Here is a 20,868-nt window from a genome sequence, read left to right as displayed (position 1 = left end):
ACACTCATGTTTTCTGGTCCCCTGTCATTCAGATGGACATCATTATTAGGATAGACTTCAGTGGCAGTTTCATTTCTTCCTTTCTACGTATGCAACAGCTTATCTTGTAGCAAGAGACTATGAGGTAAGAGAGCGAATCCCTGTGCCCCATGATAATTATTTTCAATCTTTTTTTAGTTCGCGCCATGCTATTTTGAGTTTAAAATTAAATGACGTCACTCCAACTGACCATTAAGATGTCGACATTAAAATAGCAACGCAAACAAAAATAGATTGAAAAAATCTTTCATAGGAAGAGGGGCATTTATGGGGGATTCGCTCACTTACCTCATAGTCTCTTGCTTGTAGTTGTTGAATATCCTGACAGCATACTCTCTCTATTGCTATACAATCCAACCAATGCTGATCGGACCTCTCGTTAATTGGTATCCATTTATGCAACTGTGCATAGTGAGGTCAGTTGTGCACTATAGTGTACAGGCTGGCCTACAAAAGGTTTTAAACTGTCGACATTCAAGTCAATAGTGTGACAAACTAACCACACTAATACAACGCCTTCAAAGGATGCATTATCAATGGCCAATCTAGGTGTCTCGTTCTACCGAAAGACGACCGTCAAAGATTATTCAGTTCATCTTTGACAGGTTGTTTTCATTGAAGACTAGAGACAAAACAGCTCCCTTGAAATGCACTACCAAGCAATGGCTGTGGAAGGCTATGTTTGACACAATTGTGCAGTACTCGCACAGAGCAAACAGAGTATAAACTGCAGCAATAAAATAATGGTTAAGAAAAGAACAGAATTCAAAACTGCAGAAATAAGTAAAAAAGTTACGTCACGTCTGAAACTAAGTTAAACAGTAACATTCTTTTTTGAAGTCAAAAAGATAAAGTACACTGTTAATTGACTAATTGTGCAGTTAATTCTATAGCATGGTATGTTGCTGAATAAAGGATACTTCCTTGTTCACAGTACCAATTGTGTCTGAAGAAAAAATACACCGCCAGACCAAATGAGCAGTAGTTGAAGAGCATAATTGAAACTTTTCTCTTCAATGAAGTGTGTTCCTAGAGGTAAATAAATTACAGCAACTGAGTTAAAGCTTTTTAGTGGTACCTTCTGGCCTTTTCAATCCACAGGGTGCTGCCAGCTGTCGGAAACTAGTCTGATTACCCGTTTATTAATTTTCTTAGCATGCTGAAAAGTTGGGCCCTCGATTGTCTCTCAAGTGGGCTCTGTATGAACCCTCAAAAACGGCCACTGTTTAACACCGGGGGATCTTCCCTGTAATTGCAGGAAACGTAAATGGCAGAAAAGTCTGTAAATAGTTTGTAAACTTCATAAACATAAAATCTATTTTGACAAGAAAGCCGTTATAAGAGTATTCTAAAACAAATGCTACGTACCTCAGCTGTAATTGGTTGGCGGGAAGTTAACTTGAACAAAAAACATGAAAGAAACATATAGAGCATGGCACACACCATAAATACGATGAAGGAGTTTTCGTGGACAGCTGAAACAGAAAATTGGAAAACGTTTAACAACCAATACGATGTTTAGACTGAGGTTTCTCATAGTCATACTGAGTCAAAGTATTAGTTTAGAGAGAAGTTCTAAGACTCGATTCTTGGTTATTGATTTTCATGGTGATTGCGAATGATTGCGAATTATGACGGAAAGTGAACCAAATAGTTGTCTGAAGACTTAGCTTTTCTTGATTTTTCCACGAGAAAAGCAGTTGGTGCTTATGGAATTTTCCAGATTTTCCACCTGTAACCAAATGTTTCCTGTTGTAAATCGTAGCTACACTCCTGTGGCTACCAAATGAAATGCGAGTGTGAGCAGACAAAAAGCGGCTTAATAGGCTAGATATTGTAGAAAGGGAGAATAATTACTTGTGAATGAAAGCACGTATGTGGGACCAAAGTTACCATATCTACTCCAAAAAAATAAGCTTGGATCAGGAACATTTTACTGTGATATAGGCATTTATATTTTGGGGCGTTGCTATTGTTCATAATTTTAACCGTACACGCAATAGTACCAGTAATACAGAAAAAAATAACATTTCATTATGACGGTGCTGAAGAGGAAAAACGTGAACTGAAATTTGCTCTTTTTTCAATGGGAAAATGGGGTTTGGTCATTAAATTTGGGCACTGGAAATGGGATCTGGGGCAAACGTTTAAACATTTAGACCCAATTACGAGCTGATCAGTTTGTGAATTCGTAATACCGTCCGATTTGGCCGCTATCGCAATGCATGGCCGCGCAATACCGATCACCAGGGAACAAGGAGAATGATGGGTTCTTCACTGTATGGGGTGTAATAATTGGTTAGTTTTCTTGTTTCGATCACAGCCTACGTAAAATATATTCTTAATCTACAAATAAAATCATGGTATAGTGTGCTATTCAGGTTCCTGTGCTATTTTATTGTTGTACTGATTGCGTTCGACGTAGAAAGAACGTACTCATAATTGCGTTTGGAGTCAAGATTGTATAGGACAATCGATCAACGAATTCCACACGAATGAAGGCATGAATGGATGGATCTTAGGACGCGTATCTGGCATCCCCGCAGATTTTGCAGGGGCGGATGACATCATCACCAACTTGGCAGAGGAGAGAGAGTCTGGGATCGAGATCATTGAACACACTCCCTAATCTTTGATTATTACTAGTACAGATTGGAGTCGAGTTATATGGGACAATCAATAGATCAACGAATGAATTAATGGATCTTGGGACGCGTATATGGCATCCCCCGCAGATTTTGCAGGGGCGGATGACATCATAATCAACTTGAGCTTGGCACAGGAGAGAGAGAGAGAGCATGGGATCGAGTTCATCGAACTCACTCCCTACTCTTTGATTATTACTAGTTATAATCGTAATTTCCAATGTGGCTCTGTCAGGTTAGCCAGCCCCTCTTCAAAAATCCTGGATCCGTCACTATTGTTATCAACTGAGGAGGAGGTGAGGTGGTAAATAGAAGGAGGTATGTATTTTAAATGTAGCTCTAAATACAACAAATGGCCCAGAATAATCGAATACCGAATGGTATATATGCAGCAATCACAATAGACTTAGCTTTTACCAATGACTTACCAAAGTTGTCAGTAGAAGAAATAAAGGTTAATGTTAAAAGAGCTCCATTCTCCACCACTTGCAAAATACAAGTAACAAGGTTAAGCAGCCAAAACCACCAAGTTGTTAAATTGTATTTCCGACCGGATTGGGTGCTTCTGTAATTTTTATGAAAAGCAGGAGGGAACAGTATGATTCGTGGAAGACAGTGCAAAGCAATTCCCATTCGCCAGATAAACTTCTCAGGCATATGTCCACCTATCGCAGCACTGATTGAAGGTAAATAGTTTGGAACCTAAAAGAAAAAAATGTCAAATGTTCCAACTGAATAACCTTTCAGGATCACCTAATGTTACTTTTAAATCGAATATCTGCTCAGAAGGCCTTTTAAAATCATATTAGAAATTTGGATTCAAATATTGAGAAAACCCTTTTCAAAAACCATAATATGAGAAATTTTTACCTGGATATTTCAAAATGCTGCTTTCCATTACAGCGCTAGCTTGTAAGATTTGGAGTACTCTAGCTAATGAACTTGCTCAATTAAAACATTATATGTGGCCTCCTTATGAGCATTGATTCTATAACAGCGGCCAATACCAGCCGCCATCTGGGGATCATGGTCCTTCAGTACCACTTGTGATGTCATTACTATTGTTGCTATATTTTTCTGATAACCAAACAATGAAAGAAAGAAAAAGCCTTAAAAGGCATTCCAGAGCATTACAGAGGGAAATGGGCCAGAGAGATGCATTCAATAACTAAAAATTTTTCTGGCCACAGAATTGAAGAAAAATGTGTTCACTTCTCGTTAAAATTTTCATATTCTCCGACTTTTATATTGGGTGCAAAGTTTTTCAATGTGAACAACAGTAACGGAATGATAAATTAGCGCTATGAAACTGAAAACGTATTTAACTCATTCATTCCTGTCAAAAGGTGTCCGAACAACCGAAACAATAATGAGTAACACAAAATTCACACGTCGACGATTTTGCTTCACTAAAGTATTTTTACCAAAGAAAATCAAGGACCGTGAACGTAGATTCTGGCCCGTATCAAACGTTGTGCTACTGTCGTTGCCGAACTAAATTGATCGCATGTAAGCATACCCTGGGTACCAGAGGTTTTTTCTCGCACGGCAGTGGCACAAATAATGAAACCAAGACGTGCTAATGCCTTCATTTTCCTTTTTTTGTTTTACACCAGAAATCAATGGAAAAGATGATTTGGTGCCGCGAGGTCTGGCGTAGTGGGTAGTTGTTTGTAAAGTGATATCAACTCAGCTCTAATTTCCGTGAGCTTACCTTGTGCACATGACCATGCACATATCGAAGAAAGTGATAGCCGGCAACGAAAAAGTCAAATTTTGCAAAATCAAGTCAGTTGTCTCAGTGTAGGGTAGAAGAAAGTGATAGTCGCCGTTAGCGCTAGAAAATAGTATATATAAACTATTGTACTTAGCAGTGTAAGATCCTTCTACTACTAGTCACTCTCCGATTGCCGGATTCTTCATGTTTTACGATTTTACGAATCAGTCTACGATTCTACCAAAAGATGCTTCAATCTAGTAATAAGTCTCCAATGGTACACCTGTTTGTACGTTTTTTCTAGGTCTTCGTTTGCCAATCCTTTTTGCAGTGCACCAAGTGACAACTCTTTGTGTCCCTTGTTTCGTTAAAAAAGTGATATTTGTCGGCAAACGCTTAAATAACGACTTACACATCCATACACAAAGTTGCAATGGAAGGAATGAGCTCATATATTTATTTTGCTTTTATTTGGTTGTTTTGTGTTAAAGTTGAGTTGAAACGTTAGTAACAGCAGAGAAATTCAATTTAAAAATCCAAGCATAATTCGAGGATTGCTTCCAAAAAGCTAGCATGTGAACAGGCTCCCAAGTGGGGTATAGGGCGAAGAGAAATATCCAGCTCCCCAAACTGAGCTCGGCTCACCCCGCTCCGCCTAACATTCTCTTCGCCCCAACTGGGAGGCTGTTCACAGGCTACCAGAAAGCATACTCAAAAGCCGAAAATAGCAAATCATGTTGGAGGTAACAAACAATAGGCGACAGGCTTTCCAATAAATCAGCTGCACCATCAAGATTACTGTTTAAATTAGCCGGATAACTGAGAATATTTTACAGTTAAGTGGTTTTCTTGAATGGGTATTGTTAGTTTGACATCCATTGTTTATCAGTCGTGTGCTTAAAACATTAACTCTTCAACCGCGCAGTTTTCACACCAAACTCCAACAAGTAGTTTTCAAACTGCAAAGGCGAAAGGTTCCTGTTCACCAGTTTTCAAAGTTGAAACGAGTTTTGTTCAAGGAAAGATCCGTCTTCCATTTGCCGTGCGTGAAAATTTGGAAGACAATTTGAATTGTCAGAAAATCGATCCTGAAAAAGACCTACATGCAAAAAGGTCGATTTTTCTCCATTTTCGGGCGAATATACTAGTTTTGGGCTTAAATTGAAGATACAATTTCTTCTGTAAAAAGCCGTGGGTGAAAGTTGAAGGTATAACTACTAAAAATCGGACAATTGGGTTCTATCCACCCTAGTGATCCAATTTGGGCCTTTCTTCCCTTATTCGGAGCATTTCAGTGTGCGTACGTATTCAAATTTGTCGCTTCGCCGGTTATTTATGACATAAAATAAAATTTATTTCCCAAAGGAAAATCATTTTATTGTTTTATACCTCTGAAAACCATATACAGCTGAATTGTGAATTCGATGGAAATGAGCTTACTTGCCCGCTCACATGCAAGGTATCGAAAGTTCAGGCAACGAACAAGCAATAGCATATTCATAATACCATAGCACTGCTGTCATTACAATACTTTCAAGTTATTTTCGTGATTCTTTTTGTTAATTATATATGTGTTGGCAGGTTGTTTTAACTATGACTTGATCTTTATTTTATGGAATAACTCTCAGTTATAGTTTGTCGGTTACAGTTTTTATTTATAATTTACAGGAATATTTGATGATGATCTTGTATTACGGTGTTTGTGTCGTGTATATGAACTGACTTACCCAATGTCACTTGAAACATTTAAGTAAGGCATTCCAGCAAAGCAAACAGTTTCAAACACTATTCTCTGATAATTACGAAAAGCTAATTATCCTTCCGGAAAAAATATATATATGGGGTCTTAGTTTTCGTAATTACGAAAACTATAAGACCCACCGGAAAAGTGACTGGAAGTCACCCGGGAAGCGAGACCAATTTAACTGACTTCCCTTCTGAGGGTAAGGCCTCAAAAAATGGTATACTTTACAAAGTTGTGTGTATTTTGGTAACTTTATTGCTAGCACTGGTTAGTGCGTGTTGGTATGCAAACATCAGCAACATTCTCGAGGGGCTTCTCACGTGCGATAAAAAGCAACTGAACATTTGGCGAGTTTATTGCAGTAAAGTCAAAAATAAGGGAAAATAACACTGCTTCTTTCAACCCCGACTCATCTCAGTTCAATAAAATGGATAAGCAAGAAAAATAAGATGAGGTCTTAGTTTTCGTGATTACGAAAGCTAATTACGAAAACTAAAGGCCCGTTTAAACGCTTTCAACATAAGACCAACATTCCTTCTACAAAGTTGAACGGGTGTTGGAAGCAAAAACTTAACGGAGTGTTTAAACCGTTTCAACGCCATTTAACATTTTCGAGAACAAAGGAAATATTGTATCGATGTTGAATAAAAGTTTTAATTTGATTCAACACGCGTTCAACAAGCTTTCAATATTTTTTTTACACTTTCAACAATGTTGAACGACCTGTTCAAACGTCCCCGACATTTGGTTCAACAAAGTGTTGAACGCGTTGAAGCTAATGTTGAAACCGTTTAAACGGGCCTTAACTCCCAACCGGAAAACTGACATATCAAGAAAAAGAAAAAAAGGATCTTAGTTTTCGGGGTCTTAATTAGGTGTTAGGTCCTTGTTTTCGAGGTCTTAGCTTTCGTCAGAACACACCGAGAACTATTGTTTTTCAACCAAAGTGCTAAGCGAATATCGCGATTGTATACGCACTGAAACAATGGAATCATGGCGCAAGGCCAAAACTGTCGAGGCAGACAATAATTCACGCCCGTTCCCGGGACAACCAGTTTCAAATATTAGCTTTAGCACCTTTAGTATGCTTTTAACATTTTTTTCTTACATGATATGTTTTCCTTTAATCTATACATATTATTCTCAAAATTTATATTTTCCTTACGGTTTATTTCTTCACATATTTTTATCTGTTTATCAGTAGACTGACTGTCGAACGCTTTTACATATTTTATTTTGAAACAAAGACTGTTTTATCAACCCTTACTGGTGCCAGTCATATTGTACAGGTGTATTGATGCACCGGTTTAATGAGTTCAGAATCGTGATTGAAATGTATGGTAATGCGAATGATCATGATAGAAGTTAGAATTATTCATGCAGGTACGTTTTGACCCTAGCACTCGTTTTTAGGGGACTCGTAGGGGACTTGCGGGTTGGAGGTAATACGAGTCCTCTAAAAACAACTACGTGGGAGGTTATTTTGACCCATGCTTTGTCGAATTTCGCCTATGGTGGCTGTGACGTCTTCTTTACTGTGAGATTTAAGACTCCTTCAATATTGCTCCAGTATTAATAATGATGGAAGCCATATCCGCGTGCGCGCTTTATCTCCGAGACAAATTTGATGAAATTAACCCGTTTTTGATTTTTCGTTTACGTTAATGACATATAGAATGAGCCAAAAATTTGAAAGAATATCAATGGCAAAAGATTTCAGCGCTAAAGCGTTGATCCGGCCTATAAACGCCTCTTTTATATAAAAGGTGATAAAAGGTACTGTATTTGACTACTCACATGACAATGCGTTCGTGTAGTTTCCTCATAATGCCAAGCGAGGGCAATGGCAACACAAGATGCGAAAGATAGCAGCGGCAAAAGAGTAATAAATAAAATAACACTGTCCGCAGAGAAAGAAACAAAAGTTGAATGAAAGTTGTCTGTCACCATCTTTGCTCCGTCTTTGTTCCGTCTGTTTGTCCACGTCCCCGTTGCGGTGACTGTGACTTTAAAGATACTGTACAGCGGTTGCACAAACTGAGCATGCGTCCTGATAAAAGCAAGATGGCAGATCTATCGAAGGTTTGTGAAACGTAAACAGTTGTGTTGTTGTTTGTCTTTATACTAATAGCCATTTGGGGAGAACTGTAGCCTGTTTTTGAGAGTTGAAACTACTGGCATTATTAAAAGAATAAAAATAACGATAAAAACAACGAACGCCTGCAGCGTTGTGTGACGCCAAAGAACAGTGAAAGACGACTGTAAGCTTAAAATTCCATAGCGTACGTATACACGTGGTTGTCATTGGTGCTGTTACCATTTCCTTCCATGTAATAGAGCAAAGGATGGTAAACGGTTTTTTTTAATGATTTTTACCAAGGTCTCCACAAAATTAGGGAAGTGGTCAAAACTACTATACTCGAACAGGACCCACCAAACCCCAAAATAGATGGTGGCCTCTGCCTGCACCCCCTCAACCTCAAAAGATGGTGTCTTTATTGCATAGCCACCCCTCTATCCAGCAGTAAAAAATGACAGCAAGATTCAAACCTTGTTTTTCTTAGTTAGCTAGCAATGCTGACTCTTGCTAGCTGAATATTTCTGTGTTAAAGCCAATAAAATTTTGTTGGTAATGTTCATGAGACGGGTGGTGTCTGAGATAACCCTCCCCCCCCCCCCTACCCCAGACAAGGTGGGTCCTCTTAGAACAAACTTGTTATGACCAGTTTCCTTATACCATGAAGTTGGTGTGATTTTTTTTTTTATTAAATTTTAAATTTAAGCTTGACTCCTGTTGTGTTTGATAAACAGGAAACAGATGGTGGTGTTCCAGGTGACCTCAGTTTCAAAAGCCAAGTGTTTGATCTTAGTTTCCATCCTAACAGAGATATTATTGCTGCTGGAGAGATTGAAGGAAAAGTTACTGTGTGAGTACAGTGTATGCTATTATCTAGTTTAGTCTGCAGATTACCTTTGCAGACAATAAGCTCAATTATGGGGTAACTGCAGGGCCACTTCTACTTGACTGGCTTGGTAGCTTGTCAGTCTACTGGTAAGCCACCAAGCATTAGCCAATGAAAAAAATGCCTTTTCTATTTATTACATCCACACGAAAGCAGCTTGGCCACTCACTGAAGATAACATGCTATTGTTTTACTGTATCCTCTGGAGAGGGGTGGGGGTGTGCTGCTGGGACACTGAAACCCTTTCCTTATACCAGACCACATTCCTCCATATTGCCTTCCTATTCTAGACTAGATTAATCCTGGACTTACATGTAAGTCTTAATTTTTATTCCTGGGAACCTGGTCCAGACTCAATGATACCCTATTCTAGACTCAATAATACCCTATTCTAGACTTAATAATACCCTATTCTAGACTCAATGATACCCTATGAATTCCAGACCAAAACTCTCTGATTTCGAGATGTACATAGCCTATCCCAGACTAAACATAAACATAGCCTTCATGGCAGCACATACCTATATACATGAAGCATGGTGTGTTGCAGGTGTATCCTCCCTTTCTATAATCTATCAAGTTGACATATAAACAACAGAGGCCACTAGAGTTAAATTTTCTTATTATTTCCATGCCATTGATTGAGTAAATGTTTTTTTCTTCACCGAGAAACCCACCAAAGTGATGCCACTTTAAAGGGGGCCATGTATTCTGTCCTTTAATTTCCTACGCGCATTGTCTGGCAACACATGTGTACATGTACTATTATGGTAGTAAATAAAAATGAAGAGCTGAAGGAGTATTATTTTGGCTACATATAATATGTTGGGATTAAGCTTTAAAAGTTAAATAGAAATAGTTATGCATGTATTAAAGTTGAATTGTAAACAAGGAAATTATGTAAGGGGAAGAAAAAATAAGCCTGTGGTATAGCCACCATCTTATTCATACTATAATTGCATGTATAAATAATTATTGTACAACATATAAACACTGTACAACATTACCATTCAGCACAACTGATTTAATTCTCAACCATTAAATAGATTTAAACTTATAATGTGGATGTAAGAGGAAGCCACAAAAAAAGTCCACGGTTTGGCCACTATCTTATGCATACAGGCACAGCCAAAATTAGTTGCCCATGGCTTGGCATGTATAGCAACCATTTTGATATTGTTAGGACTCATTAAACTTTGGACAAGCTGACTTCACAAGGAAAGCAGCTGGTTGTAAACTGAAGAAAGTCTAATTTTTTTTTTTACCCAAACTCCAATAATTATTATTAGCTAGCTATCTTCAACGTAGACAAGTGGTCACCCATAATTTAGCCAGCTGCCATGCACTGGTAACAACCCCAAAAGTCTTTGCTTACAAGCACAGTGTTGCACCAGAATGTCTTTGCTCATAAGCACAGTGTTGTACCAGAAAGTCTTTGCTTATAAGCACAGTGTTGCACCAGAAAGTCTTTGCTTATATGCACAGCGTTGCACCAGAAAGTCTTTGCTTATAACGCACAGTATTTCACTGTAGGTGTATGTGTAATGTCGTGTTTATAGAATGTTATCTAATTATCTTGTTACATTCCCTCAGTCACTCATACTCTATTTGTGAAGACAACCATTTGCTGCTGGATCTTCAGCATCACAAGAAAGCTTGCAGAGCATTGTCCTTCTCCTTAGATGGCTTGTGTAAGTATTATGAAAATATTAATACTTACATATTTAGATACATATGTATCTTACAGTATATATATTTTAATGATGTTTAATTGTTGCATGGGTCTTGTTGTCCCATTTTGTGCAATACCGTTTGGACCACTCATTTTGTTTCTTGTATTTCAGTGTTTTGTTCTTTGTATTTTTTAAAAAAAGAAAGTATGAAAAATTATTCCATGATGCATTTGAAAAATAGCATTTTTCCATAACACGTAATTCTCTTTAGCCAATGTTTTCTTGTATGAAAGTAAACTGACCACTTTACACTTTTGAACCTGTTTTGTGTATAGTTAATCAGATAATCTGAACAAACATGAGGCCAGCTCTGTTAGTGGAAAAATATTAAATTGTACAGTAACTGAGTTTGTAAGATCTGAGACACAAAACACCAATGTGTCATTGGTATGGATGAAACAAGCCAGTTCATTAACCCTTAAACATTTAGTACATAATATTCTTATATTAAGAATTACATGCCACGGAAATTGAAGACATAATAATTATGTAGTTCTTCTGCATAGTGAACTTTTGAACTTAACAGTTTAGGGAACCAGTTAGAATGCTTTTTACTCATGGACCAACCAGCTCAGATGTTGTATATTGGGTACACATACTACAACATCTTAGCAACAATTTATTTAATATTTGTTTCTGTATCAGTCAGCATTCATGTTTTTCAGACACCTGTTCCACTAACCAAGATTTTCAGTTTAAAGTTCATTATTAATTACTGTCTGGCAACATTGGTTTTACCGCAGTGTATACCTAAGCAATCAGTGTATACATCACAGAATTCCCTGTACTACTGCAATGTCTTAATAGAAATTCCTACATATTTTATCTGACTTGTGTGAATCATTGTCTGTGATCTGCGTGTAACTTTTAATGAATATGTGGTTTGTTTGATTTCAGACCTTTTTACTGCATCTAAAGATAAATCACTGCAGGCAGTTGACATGAATACAGGAGGAGTTGCACATTCAATTAAAAAAGCACACAAGTATGTTAGCATTCAAGTTCATACACGTATGGCAACTTTTCACTTCCCTAGCCTTTTTAAGCAAACCTCTATTAAACAGCCACCCTTGGGGATTTGCTTGGCCACTTTAGCAATAGAGTTTTGCTAAACACTAGCAATTAAGTGGGGGATAGAGGGAAAGACAAATGCCACACAAAATTATCCACAACGTTAATGAAAACCAGAGTCAATAAAAAAGAAACAACCACAAAACATAACATGTTTGTGTCTACAAAGTACCTTTAGCCTGGTTTAAATATAAACAATAATGCTTGGACGCCTAACAGAACTACAGAATAGTCAAGATAATTCCCTTGTTCCGAGAAATGTTCCTGGCATCATTTTTTGCATTAATACATTTGTACAATGTAATTAAGGTACGTAATGTTAATAAGTATGACAGTGTCATCAAAATAGGAAAATCTGTAATAACTGTGCATACTCAAGACAATATGAATAACAGCTGTCGAAAGAACATCACCTAAAATAGATCTGAAAGAAGCTAAACAAGGAAGGCTTTTGAACCAAGTACTGTCAGTTAAATTCTGAAAATTACTGAGACAGCCATGGTACTTTTATTTCCATGTACCCACAAAAACTGAGAAATGGTTAATTTGTTTGTGAAAAACTACGTGCAGGACTTTGAATAGTCCGGTGGACAATGGGTGTAGAGTCAATAGTGATATCATGAAGTGCCATGCTGTGACTGTTTAAATAAAATATGTCAAATATGTGATCATTGACACACCAGTCTGTTTCATTTAATCAGCTTCACCTGGAGAAAGGAAGCTAAGCCAAACTTAATTTTTTGCTAGCCATTTAACAGATTGAGGTATAAAACAATAGGTTTGACTTGTTATGATGTCAAGAAGGTGGCTGCAGCCATTTAATAGAGGTGACCGCCATTTAGCAGAAGTTTTGTTTACTTAAAAAAACTGAAATTACCAGCATTTCTGGGACATTGACAGGTGGTTGCTAAAAAGAGGGTGGCCCCTTAATAGACTGGCTGCTTAACAAAGGTTAGATTGTAGTTGCGGATTTACAGTCAGTTATTGAAATACAATGTACGTATTTCCAAAATCCCTGGTTGTATCCTGAGGTACAGTATGTGATTTACTGGTCAGCATAGTCACTGTATGTGTATGTTATTTCCTTTGAAAAGCATTCCAATTTTCACATTGTTTCTCTAATAATTACTCAACTGTAAGATAGGTACAATGTAGGTAAAGTTGGCCACAGCTTATTGTTGTATCTCAGTCGGTAGCATTAGGCAACTAGGAGTATTCTTCCTGGTTGAGTGCTACTTTATTATTGGGTGAACTAGCTGGCTGTGTGGACTGCCTTGCAAACCATATCTGATATGGAACTTTCCTGTGTAACTTGTCTACACACTAACTTGGCAAGAATACCAACTGGCAGAGGAACATGCATACATTTATATCAGTTTGAATCTTTTGATAAGTTACTGTTGCTTTAACATTTATTTCTCTGTTGATCATTCAGTTCCCCTGTTTACTGCCTGAAGGTCATAACTGATAAACTCATGGCCAGTGGTGATGATGACGGCTGTGTCAAGGTAAGTTGTCGTCAGACGATGCAGAGTTTAATAAGTGATCAATGTCAGGGGTTGTGATGTCATACCACAATTTTTTTTTAGTTTGCCAATAATAAAGAGTAATACAGTTTGTGGCACTATGTTGTTGCTTGAGATAATGTATTCTGCTATTAATTTTCTGTTGGTGTTATTAGGGTGAAATCTTATGTGTGTAGTTTTCTCGTCTCTATGAGTTTACATGGGATATGCTGATAGCCTCAATCAATATACTGAACCAAAGTGAGTAATGGTTGGTCTCATAGGTGTGCTCAGAATGGCAGAGGTTTGGGTACAGACAAGTTGTATTGCTGCCATGATCCTTAATTCTATGAATTATAAATGTACTGTATATGTATCTGGTGTAGAGCTCCCTGTTTCCCCAATGTAGACTTTTCCACTTTGACTCACATTAATCATCATGTTGACCACTTTACATGTACATATCTTTATTCAGCATTCAACATGACTGGGAATCTCTGCTTACAAAATGTATATTTGATCCATGGGAATATGAGGCATGATATGATAACTTCATTTGAAACAGGAAGAAGAGGCTATGACTGGAGGTCTATTGAAACTCATTAGCATTGCTTCAACTGTGTTGAGAACAAATTGAAATGATATTTATAGTCATATAGATAATATATAAGGACCAGCGAGCCTACAATACATGTAGGTGTGGTGGTGTAGTAGTTAAAGCATCAGACTTTAAGGCAGACTTTGGATTGGAAGATTGGTGGGTCACTGGTTCAAGGCAGGTTGGGTGTGCGTTGTTGTGTTGTTTCTCTATCCATTATGGGATATAGGTGACAAAGTGCTGTGGTAGCACTGTAATACCAGCACCCTAACCCGGAAAAGTAGTAATATCCCTACATGAAGATACCTCATGTTACAGAAAGTGGGTTAAAGCTTGGTCTGTATTGGCCACCAAGGCTGGTGTTGCAACTTTACTTTTTACGTTAGTTTACAAGGCTTAGAATTAACTTAAAAGTGGACGTCACATTTTTAGTTTGTCGTTCATGTTCTAAACCTCCTCAAAAGCTTGTTATAGATTGACTGATCGATTCATCGATGAATAACTTAGTTTGCTGTTTTTTTTTTCTACATTGCTAGTTCTGGGATACAAGACAAGCAGCTAGTGTGCTGACAGTGGCAGATAATCAAGACTTCATCTCTGATATGACCTGTGATGTAGAAAAAAGAACGCTTCTAGCAACAAGGTGTGCAGTCTTCTGAGATGTTTGTCTGGCAGTGTAATCTAAAACAAGAATAAAGCATGACTGGTTTGGTTTATGTAAAGACTAGTTTTTCAGACTGCTCATCAAGTGAGTACACTGGATTTAAGGTGTGAGCAGTGAAACTGTCGGAACAATTCTGCAAGCAGACTGATTAAGGCATGCTCACAATGAAGGTCTCCTTATTCCAGCTTTATTCTGACTTGTGGGCTTGGCTCTTGTGGGTGTAGTCCTAAATGTAAGTGCTCACATGACATTGGAGTACGTCCATTGTTAAGCCTTGACTTACAGCATATATAGTTTTTTAGTATGAATCTACTAGCGTTCTATCACAAATGCTGTTCTCTTACTGGCTATGCTACTCACTATCTATTTTGTTGTAGATAGTGAGTAGAGTGAGTAGCGGGTGGTTTGACCTATTTATATCATTATTCAATAAAAACGTGAACTTGTCTTGTTAAGTTTTGATTATGACTAGTAGATTTGTACTTAAACAATTAGATTACATGTATTCACTGTCAATTTCTATGCGTGATAGTTGATTTGGGCTTCACCTTCACGCGATAGAAATTTCGAGCTCATAATCTAATTGTTAATTATACATGTATTTGTATTAACTTTTTTTTTCTTCACCAGTGGTGATGGTACTTTGTCAGTGTTTAATATTCGACGTCAAAAGATTGAGCAGAGGTCAGACAACATGGAGAGTGAACTTCTCTCAGTTGCTGTTGTCAAGGTGAATTCAATAAACTCATCTGTTATACTACTTCAAGGTTTAAAAGTGATGGTGCCCTGACGCAAAAACTTTAAAATGCTGATACAGTTGTAATTGAAAGCCTAAATGTAGTTACAGTCTGCGTGATAAAAGAGCAAACTTGAGATAAAATACGATTGTAAGTTGTGCAAGTGCGATGGAAATAGAGCGAATCTCCGAAAGTGCAGTGTGAAGATTCCTTGAAATTAGCGAGCTTTACTTTTGCTGCTAAATATTTCTGAAAGTAGAATCCCACTGAAACTTATAACCTCAAAAGTAACCTGAGTTTCTGTAAAATGTGCAAACAAACCTTAAGTTACAAATTTTTCTTAGATCCTTTCTAGATGATAGCGGTGACGTCTAGCCTGCTGATGCTCGATGTGCATGTTATTACTCCGTAAATTTTGATCATCCGGGCACCTGAATGTAGTCCTGAGAAGGACTGTTTAGTGACATTGACTGACGTTTCGACAGTAGAGATGTTATTGGCTGTGAAGACTGTCTGACCAATAACATCTCGACTTCGTTGACCAATCAGGTCAACAACCAGAGACATTAGAGAGGTTTAGCATCGCGTTTACGTGAAACGGCAAACGTCACCTTGCCGTTTCACGTTTCAGCTGTTTTGCGACTCACTGCGGTGAGTTCATGAAGAAAAGTGCGGTAAGGAGTGAGTTATGAAGGATATTTAAACATGACAGTTAATTTGCCCTAGTATGACTTGCCGGAAAAATTATTGGGGTACTTGTTTTCAACATTTAACTACTCATATGTGTAACAAAAAAGGAAGAAATACTTACGTAGTTCTCACGTAAACGGCAAACGCGAAATAGTCTGTTTTCACGTAGAAACGGCAGCCGACAAACGCGAAAAATGGCGGGAAAATGGTGGTCACGTGGTCATTTTTGCCGTTCGCGTTTCACCTATACGCGATGCCAAATCTCTCTATTTTTACCATCTACTGACGTTCCACAATTCACTTGACTCTGAAGATGACCCGCTCAGGTTGTCGAAACGTTAGTCAATAGAGAGGTTAAGCACCACGTTTACGGCAAACGGCAAACGGCCGGAATGACCACGTGACCATGTTTATCCTTCATTTGCCGCTCGCTGTTTTCAGTTTCTCAGAAAAATTGAGTGTTTTTGCGTTAGAATTAAAGGCCAGAATTATCTTGTACTATTTTCATCTACGTACTCATATTTTCAAGCAAACATAAACGCGAATCTCACGTTTGCCGTTTGCCGTAAACGTGGTGCTTAATCTCTCTAATGTCACATCAAACAGTCCTTCTCAGGACTACACTCTCACGGATGATCACAAAAAGGTTCAAACCATTTGCATTGTTAAACTCCATTGTGTTGTTATATTGTCTAGTCTATCGTGTCGTTGATGTCGTTCTTTAGTCTATAATACCAATCTGTGGTGTTCTTGTGTGACGTAACTTGAAACTCATGACAAAATTGGGTTGGTGTACTATAGTGGTGACAGAGCTCTCCCCATTGTGTTATGTATTTACTACTGAAGTAATCTTGGATTTGGCGTGATATACGGATTCACTGTAGAGTTTCTGTTGTTTGTAGGGTGGACGTAAGGTAGTGTGTGGCACTGGTGATGGCATCCTAAACCTGTTCTCGTGGGGCGAGTGGGGTGACATTAGTGACCGTTTTCCGGGTCACCCATTATCCATCGACTCCTGTGTGGCCGTCAGTGATAGTGTAGTTTGTACAGGATCAATGGACGGCATAATCAGGTACCGTACGTTAATACAATGAATAATACAAATTATTAAAAACTGGATCATTGTATAATGCAATTCCTGGGATTTGATTGGTGTCCCTGACTGGAAAAATACATATTTCATTTGTTCAGAAGAGGGCTCTATCTGTCATTTGCCCCAATCTTAGTTATTGTAGCACCTTAGAAAGCTTAGAAATGGAGCCTTTGGCAGATCACCATAAAGGCTTATGTGAATCCCTTTTCGATGGTATCTTGGAAGATAAGGCGCACCGTCAGGTCTGCATAATTTATTACCGCCAGATTATTGTCCTAAATACGCCCTAAGGCACGCCCGCACCTGAAATGTGAATTTTAGAACTAACAGAGTGAAGAACTGAACAGTTTTATTACATCATAGTGTATTCGTGTAAATGGTTATAAACTAGTAATAATCAAATATTAGGGAGTGCTATCGATGATCTCGATCCCAGTCTCTTTCTCCTTTGCCAAGTTGGTGATGATGTCATCCGCCCCTGCAAAATCTGCGGGGGATGCCAGATACGCGTCCCAAGATCTATTCATTCAATCACTGTTGTCCCATACAATCTCGACTCCAATCTGTATTAGGAGACGAGTGCATTCTTTCTACGTCGAACGCAAGTGTATTCATATGTTTTCTTTTTTTTTTACAAGTAACTTCTCTTTTTATTGATTGTAGTAGTTTTAATACGTAATTCAGCTCATGACAGCTGCTGTGTGAAATGAAATAAAATATCTATCTATTCATCAGGCTTAAAACGTAACATCGATCGCATTTCTTTCACAATTCCTGAGTTAGTCAGATGTCAAATTAACGAGAATATTTCACATCAGATTTTATGATTTTCCTGTACAAACACTGTATTTTGGTCGATATTAATTTTACCCTTAGTCCAACATGTCGGATTTTACTGCGAAAAAAGTGGATGTGATACTAAACTGCAGTTTATGTGCTTCGATTCTCAGAGCTGTGCATATTTTACCAAACCGCTTTGTTGGTACCATTGGAGAACACGACGACTTTCCTGTGGAACGAATGCGCCTGTCTCGAGATGGTGACATGCTGGCCAGCTGTTCACATGATCAAACTATTAAGTTCTGGGACGTCAGACATCTAAAAACCCTTTCCGTGGGCCCAGGGAGTAAAAGGAAAGACAAAACCACTGCGGAAAGCGCTACAAACGACTTCTTTGCTGATCTATAGCGTTTACAGCTGCCAGGTTGTGAAAGATACGGGCGTTTTTTTAGAATAGTGTAGAAATGAGAAGGCGTATGTGGAAGTGAGATGTTAGTTGATTCATATCGATTCTTCAACAGCGTGATGCTGACACTCAGTGCTCTCGACTTACAACTGTTACAAGATAGCTTCCAGAAAACCAACAACCACTTGTGAGCGGTTTGCTAGAGGCAAGACGGCAACGCCAACAAAAACGTTACTTGAAAATATAACTTTATTTCATTTGTGCTACTTCGCGATTGTTTTAACTCTTTCTACTTCTACACAAACGTCAAACTAACCAGGAACCAAATTGGTAAGAGTGGCGTTCAAGATAAGGAAGAGAATGAAAAATTCACCGTCCGTTCCCCACAAAACCTGGAATTTGGTCATTTCACGTTGTTTTTTCGCAGAAGACAGCAAGAAATGTACCTCAACATAAAACGCACGTTCAGAGCGATTGTCTTTGATCATTTAGCCTTTTATTTTGTGGCGTTGTCGTTGCCGTCTCCGTCGTGTTTTCGTAAGGTCCCTATTATATATGATCCTGAGAAATTTGATTTCACTAAAGTAGTTGTTGCGCTTTTCTACACATTTCCCGCTGAAGAATGCAGAAATCGAGCGGCACTGAGGGATGGCTACGAAGCTTGGTGAGCTTCACTTTTGGTTTCCTCCAACACGCTTCCGCAGACAAAGATTTGATCGATCGTGGGCAACGTGGCGAATAAAGATGACCACAGCAAATTTATATAGAACGAGTGTGGCCACTGTTATATTAAATTGATCAATAATCTCCTGCTATAGCAGTTATATGGTTCAGTCTTGGAATTCATGGACGCTATGTTGAGTTTCCCATGATTTTGGAAGCGAGTTTATTGTTTGGCAGACATGGTGGAGATTACAGGGTGGGCTTCAAAGGAAAAGCATGACATGTTTTGTTGTTGTAGTTGTTGTTGTTGTTGTTGTTGTTGTTGTTTATAGGCTATAAAGCATTAATAAACTTCCAGCGATATTCTCGTTTGCACGTTTACCCGTCACACACGAACAAGTGAAAATTACATGTTATTTTGACACCTGCAAGTAGGGAGGGTGATATATAATGTAAAGCTGTACAAGTATATCTGTTGAGTTTATTGGGCAGTCAAATAAACGTGTGATTTTCAATAAATTCAATGGGGTTTACCTCGGTGTAAGAACCTGACAGGTTTTTCTTTGTGTTGTAGGTTATTGTTTTCCTTCCCTGTAGTGTTTTGTTGTTTTGTTTCCTTTGTTTTAAGTCAGCTGTGATTTTTCAGGTTCTTACACCGAGGTAAAGCCTGAAAATACTTGAGCGCTTGTAGAAATCCACGTCACGCCACCTCGTTACTGGTTTGATTGTCAATTTTTACTGAAATACTATTTTGATGGACGGAGCCTTGTAATCCTGAAAGTTTTCGCGATGTTTTTGCTGAAAGGCATATAAAACAAACCACATTTTCCTCACGAACGGATCAAATCTCCTTCAACTGTGAACGAAAGGACACGTCTGCACGCAGGCTTATTAAGACAGCCACGGTCTTGCATCTCGTTCTTTAAAAGAACTCCCAATATCACTTGACGATTTCAGGTACAAGTACAATGTTCAAACAAAGAACTGAAACGTCTTTGAATACTGGAGCGCTTTGTGAATGCTCCTGCGTCTTCCAGCCAATACTTGATATGAATATTTTCCTTACATAACATCAACAAAACAGACAAACAATAGACGATTTTACTAACAATAGACCAACGGACTTTTGACTTACAAAAGACAGATCGAAACGCACCAATCAATTTGCCAGTGAACTGGTATAACTGACAAACGACCAATATCATCTCGACTTTGTTGACCAATCATGTCAAGAAATAGAGACATTTATACCATCTACTGCCACTCCACAATTTTTTTTACTCTGATGACGACTTATCCGCTCAGGATATCGAAACGTCAGCCCGGTTCTATCACCTCAAACAGTCCTTCGCAGGACTACATTCACCCGGGTGATCATAGTTTATGTACTTTCACATGTCCCCTGGGTTCAAACCATTTGCAGTTTTAAATTTACCGTGATGGATGCCACTTCCCCCCTCCCCCCCTAACGCATTGTCGTTTACAATGCGACATTCAGTTTCTCTCTAACACCTTGTCCTTTACACTGCGACATTCTGTTTCTCCCTAACGCCTTCCTCTTTACAATGCGACATGCTGTTTCTCTCTAACGCCTTGTCCTTTACAATGCGACATTCTGTTTCTCTCTAACGCCTTCCTCTTTACAATGCGACATTCTGTTTCTCTCTAACGCCTTCCTCTTTACAATGCGACATTCTGTTTCTCTCTAACGCCTTCCTCTTTACAATGGGACATTCTGTTTCTCTCTAACGCCTTCCTCTTTACAATGCGACATTCTGTTTCTCCCTAACGCCTTGTCCTTTACAATGCGATATTTTGTT

The 20,868-nt window shown here is 38.4% G+C and overlaps 2 protein-coding genes across 3 annotated transcripts; one reads left to right on the top strand and one right to left on the bottom strand.

Annotated features, from left to right (window-relative positions):
- Positions 1–323: 323 nt before the first annotated feature.
- On the bottom strand, positions 324–8,180 carry LOC146465594 (acyltransferase PGAP2-like). Its single transcript, XM_085128661.1, has 5 exons — positions 7,943–8,180; positions 3,113–3,386; positions 1,408–1,514; positions 960–1,068; positions 324–766 (listed from the first exon to the last, which is right to left on the bottom strand). The coding sequence occupies exons 1-5, from the start codon at positions 8,093–8,095 to the stop codon at positions 627–629; spliced, it is 783 nt and encodes a 260-aa protein (XP_084984787.1). The 5' UTR covers positions 8,096–8,180; the 3' UTR covers positions 324–626.
- Positions 7,485–19,479, top strand: LOC146465593 (WD repeat-containing protein 55-like). 2 transcript variants are annotated; one of them, XM_085128659.1, is made up of 9 exons: positions 7,485–7,528; positions 8,957–9,072; positions 10,702–10,799; positions 11,739–11,826; positions 13,348–13,420; positions 14,552–14,658; positions 15,310–15,409; positions 17,009–17,178; positions 18,150–19,479. In XM_085128659.1, the coding sequence occupies exons 1-9, from the start codon at positions 7,523–7,525 to the stop codon at positions 18,385–18,387; spliced, it is 996 nt and encodes a 331-aa protein (XP_084984785.1). In that variant the 5' UTR covers positions 7,485–7,522; the 3' UTR covers positions 18,388–19,479. The 2 variants fall into 2 exon arrangements, with proteins under 2 accessions (XP_084984785.1, XP_084984784.1); XM_085128658.1 differs by lacking the exon at positions 7,485–7,528 and adding an exon at positions 8,199–8,227.
- Positions 19,480–20,868: the final 1,389 nt, after the last annotated feature.

Source organism: Pavona decussata, unplaced genomic scaffold (genome assembly GCF_977016875.1).
Source record: "Pavona decussata unplaced genomic scaffold, jaPavDecu1.1 SCAFFOLD_156, whole genome shotgun sequence".
Lineage (NCBI taxonomy): Eukaryota > Metazoa > Cnidaria > Anthozoa > Scleractinia > Agariciidae > Pavona > Pavona decussata.
Note: the sequence above shows the minus strand (reverse complement) of the source record. Positions and strands in the feature narration are given on the sequence as shown.

Excerpts from the sequence above, each read along its gene's own strand:
- LOC146465594 (XM_085128661.1), bottom strand. The coding sequence starts at position 8,095 with ATGGTGACAGACAACTTTCATTCAACTTTTGTTTCTTTCTCTGCGGAC. Across the intron at positions 1,515-3,112 it reads TTCTTCTACTGACAACTTTG|CTGTCCACGAAAACTCCTTC; the intron begins GTAAGTCATTGG and ends TTTCTGTTTCAG. Across the intron at positions 767-959 it reads TTGGTACTGTGAACAAGGAA|TTTATACTCTGTTTGCTCTG; the intron begins GTATCCTTTATT and ends TTATTGCTGCAG.
- LOC146465593 (XM_085128658.1), top strand. Across the intron at positions 10,800-11,738 it reads CTTCTCCTTAGATGGCTTGT|ACCTTTTTACTGCATCTAAA; the intron begins GTAAGTATTATG and ends GTTTGATTTCAG. Across the intron at positions 14,659-15,309 it reads AGAACGCTTCTAGCAACAAG|TGGTGATGGTACTTTGTCAG; the intron begins GTGTGCAGTCTT and ends TTTCTTCACCAG.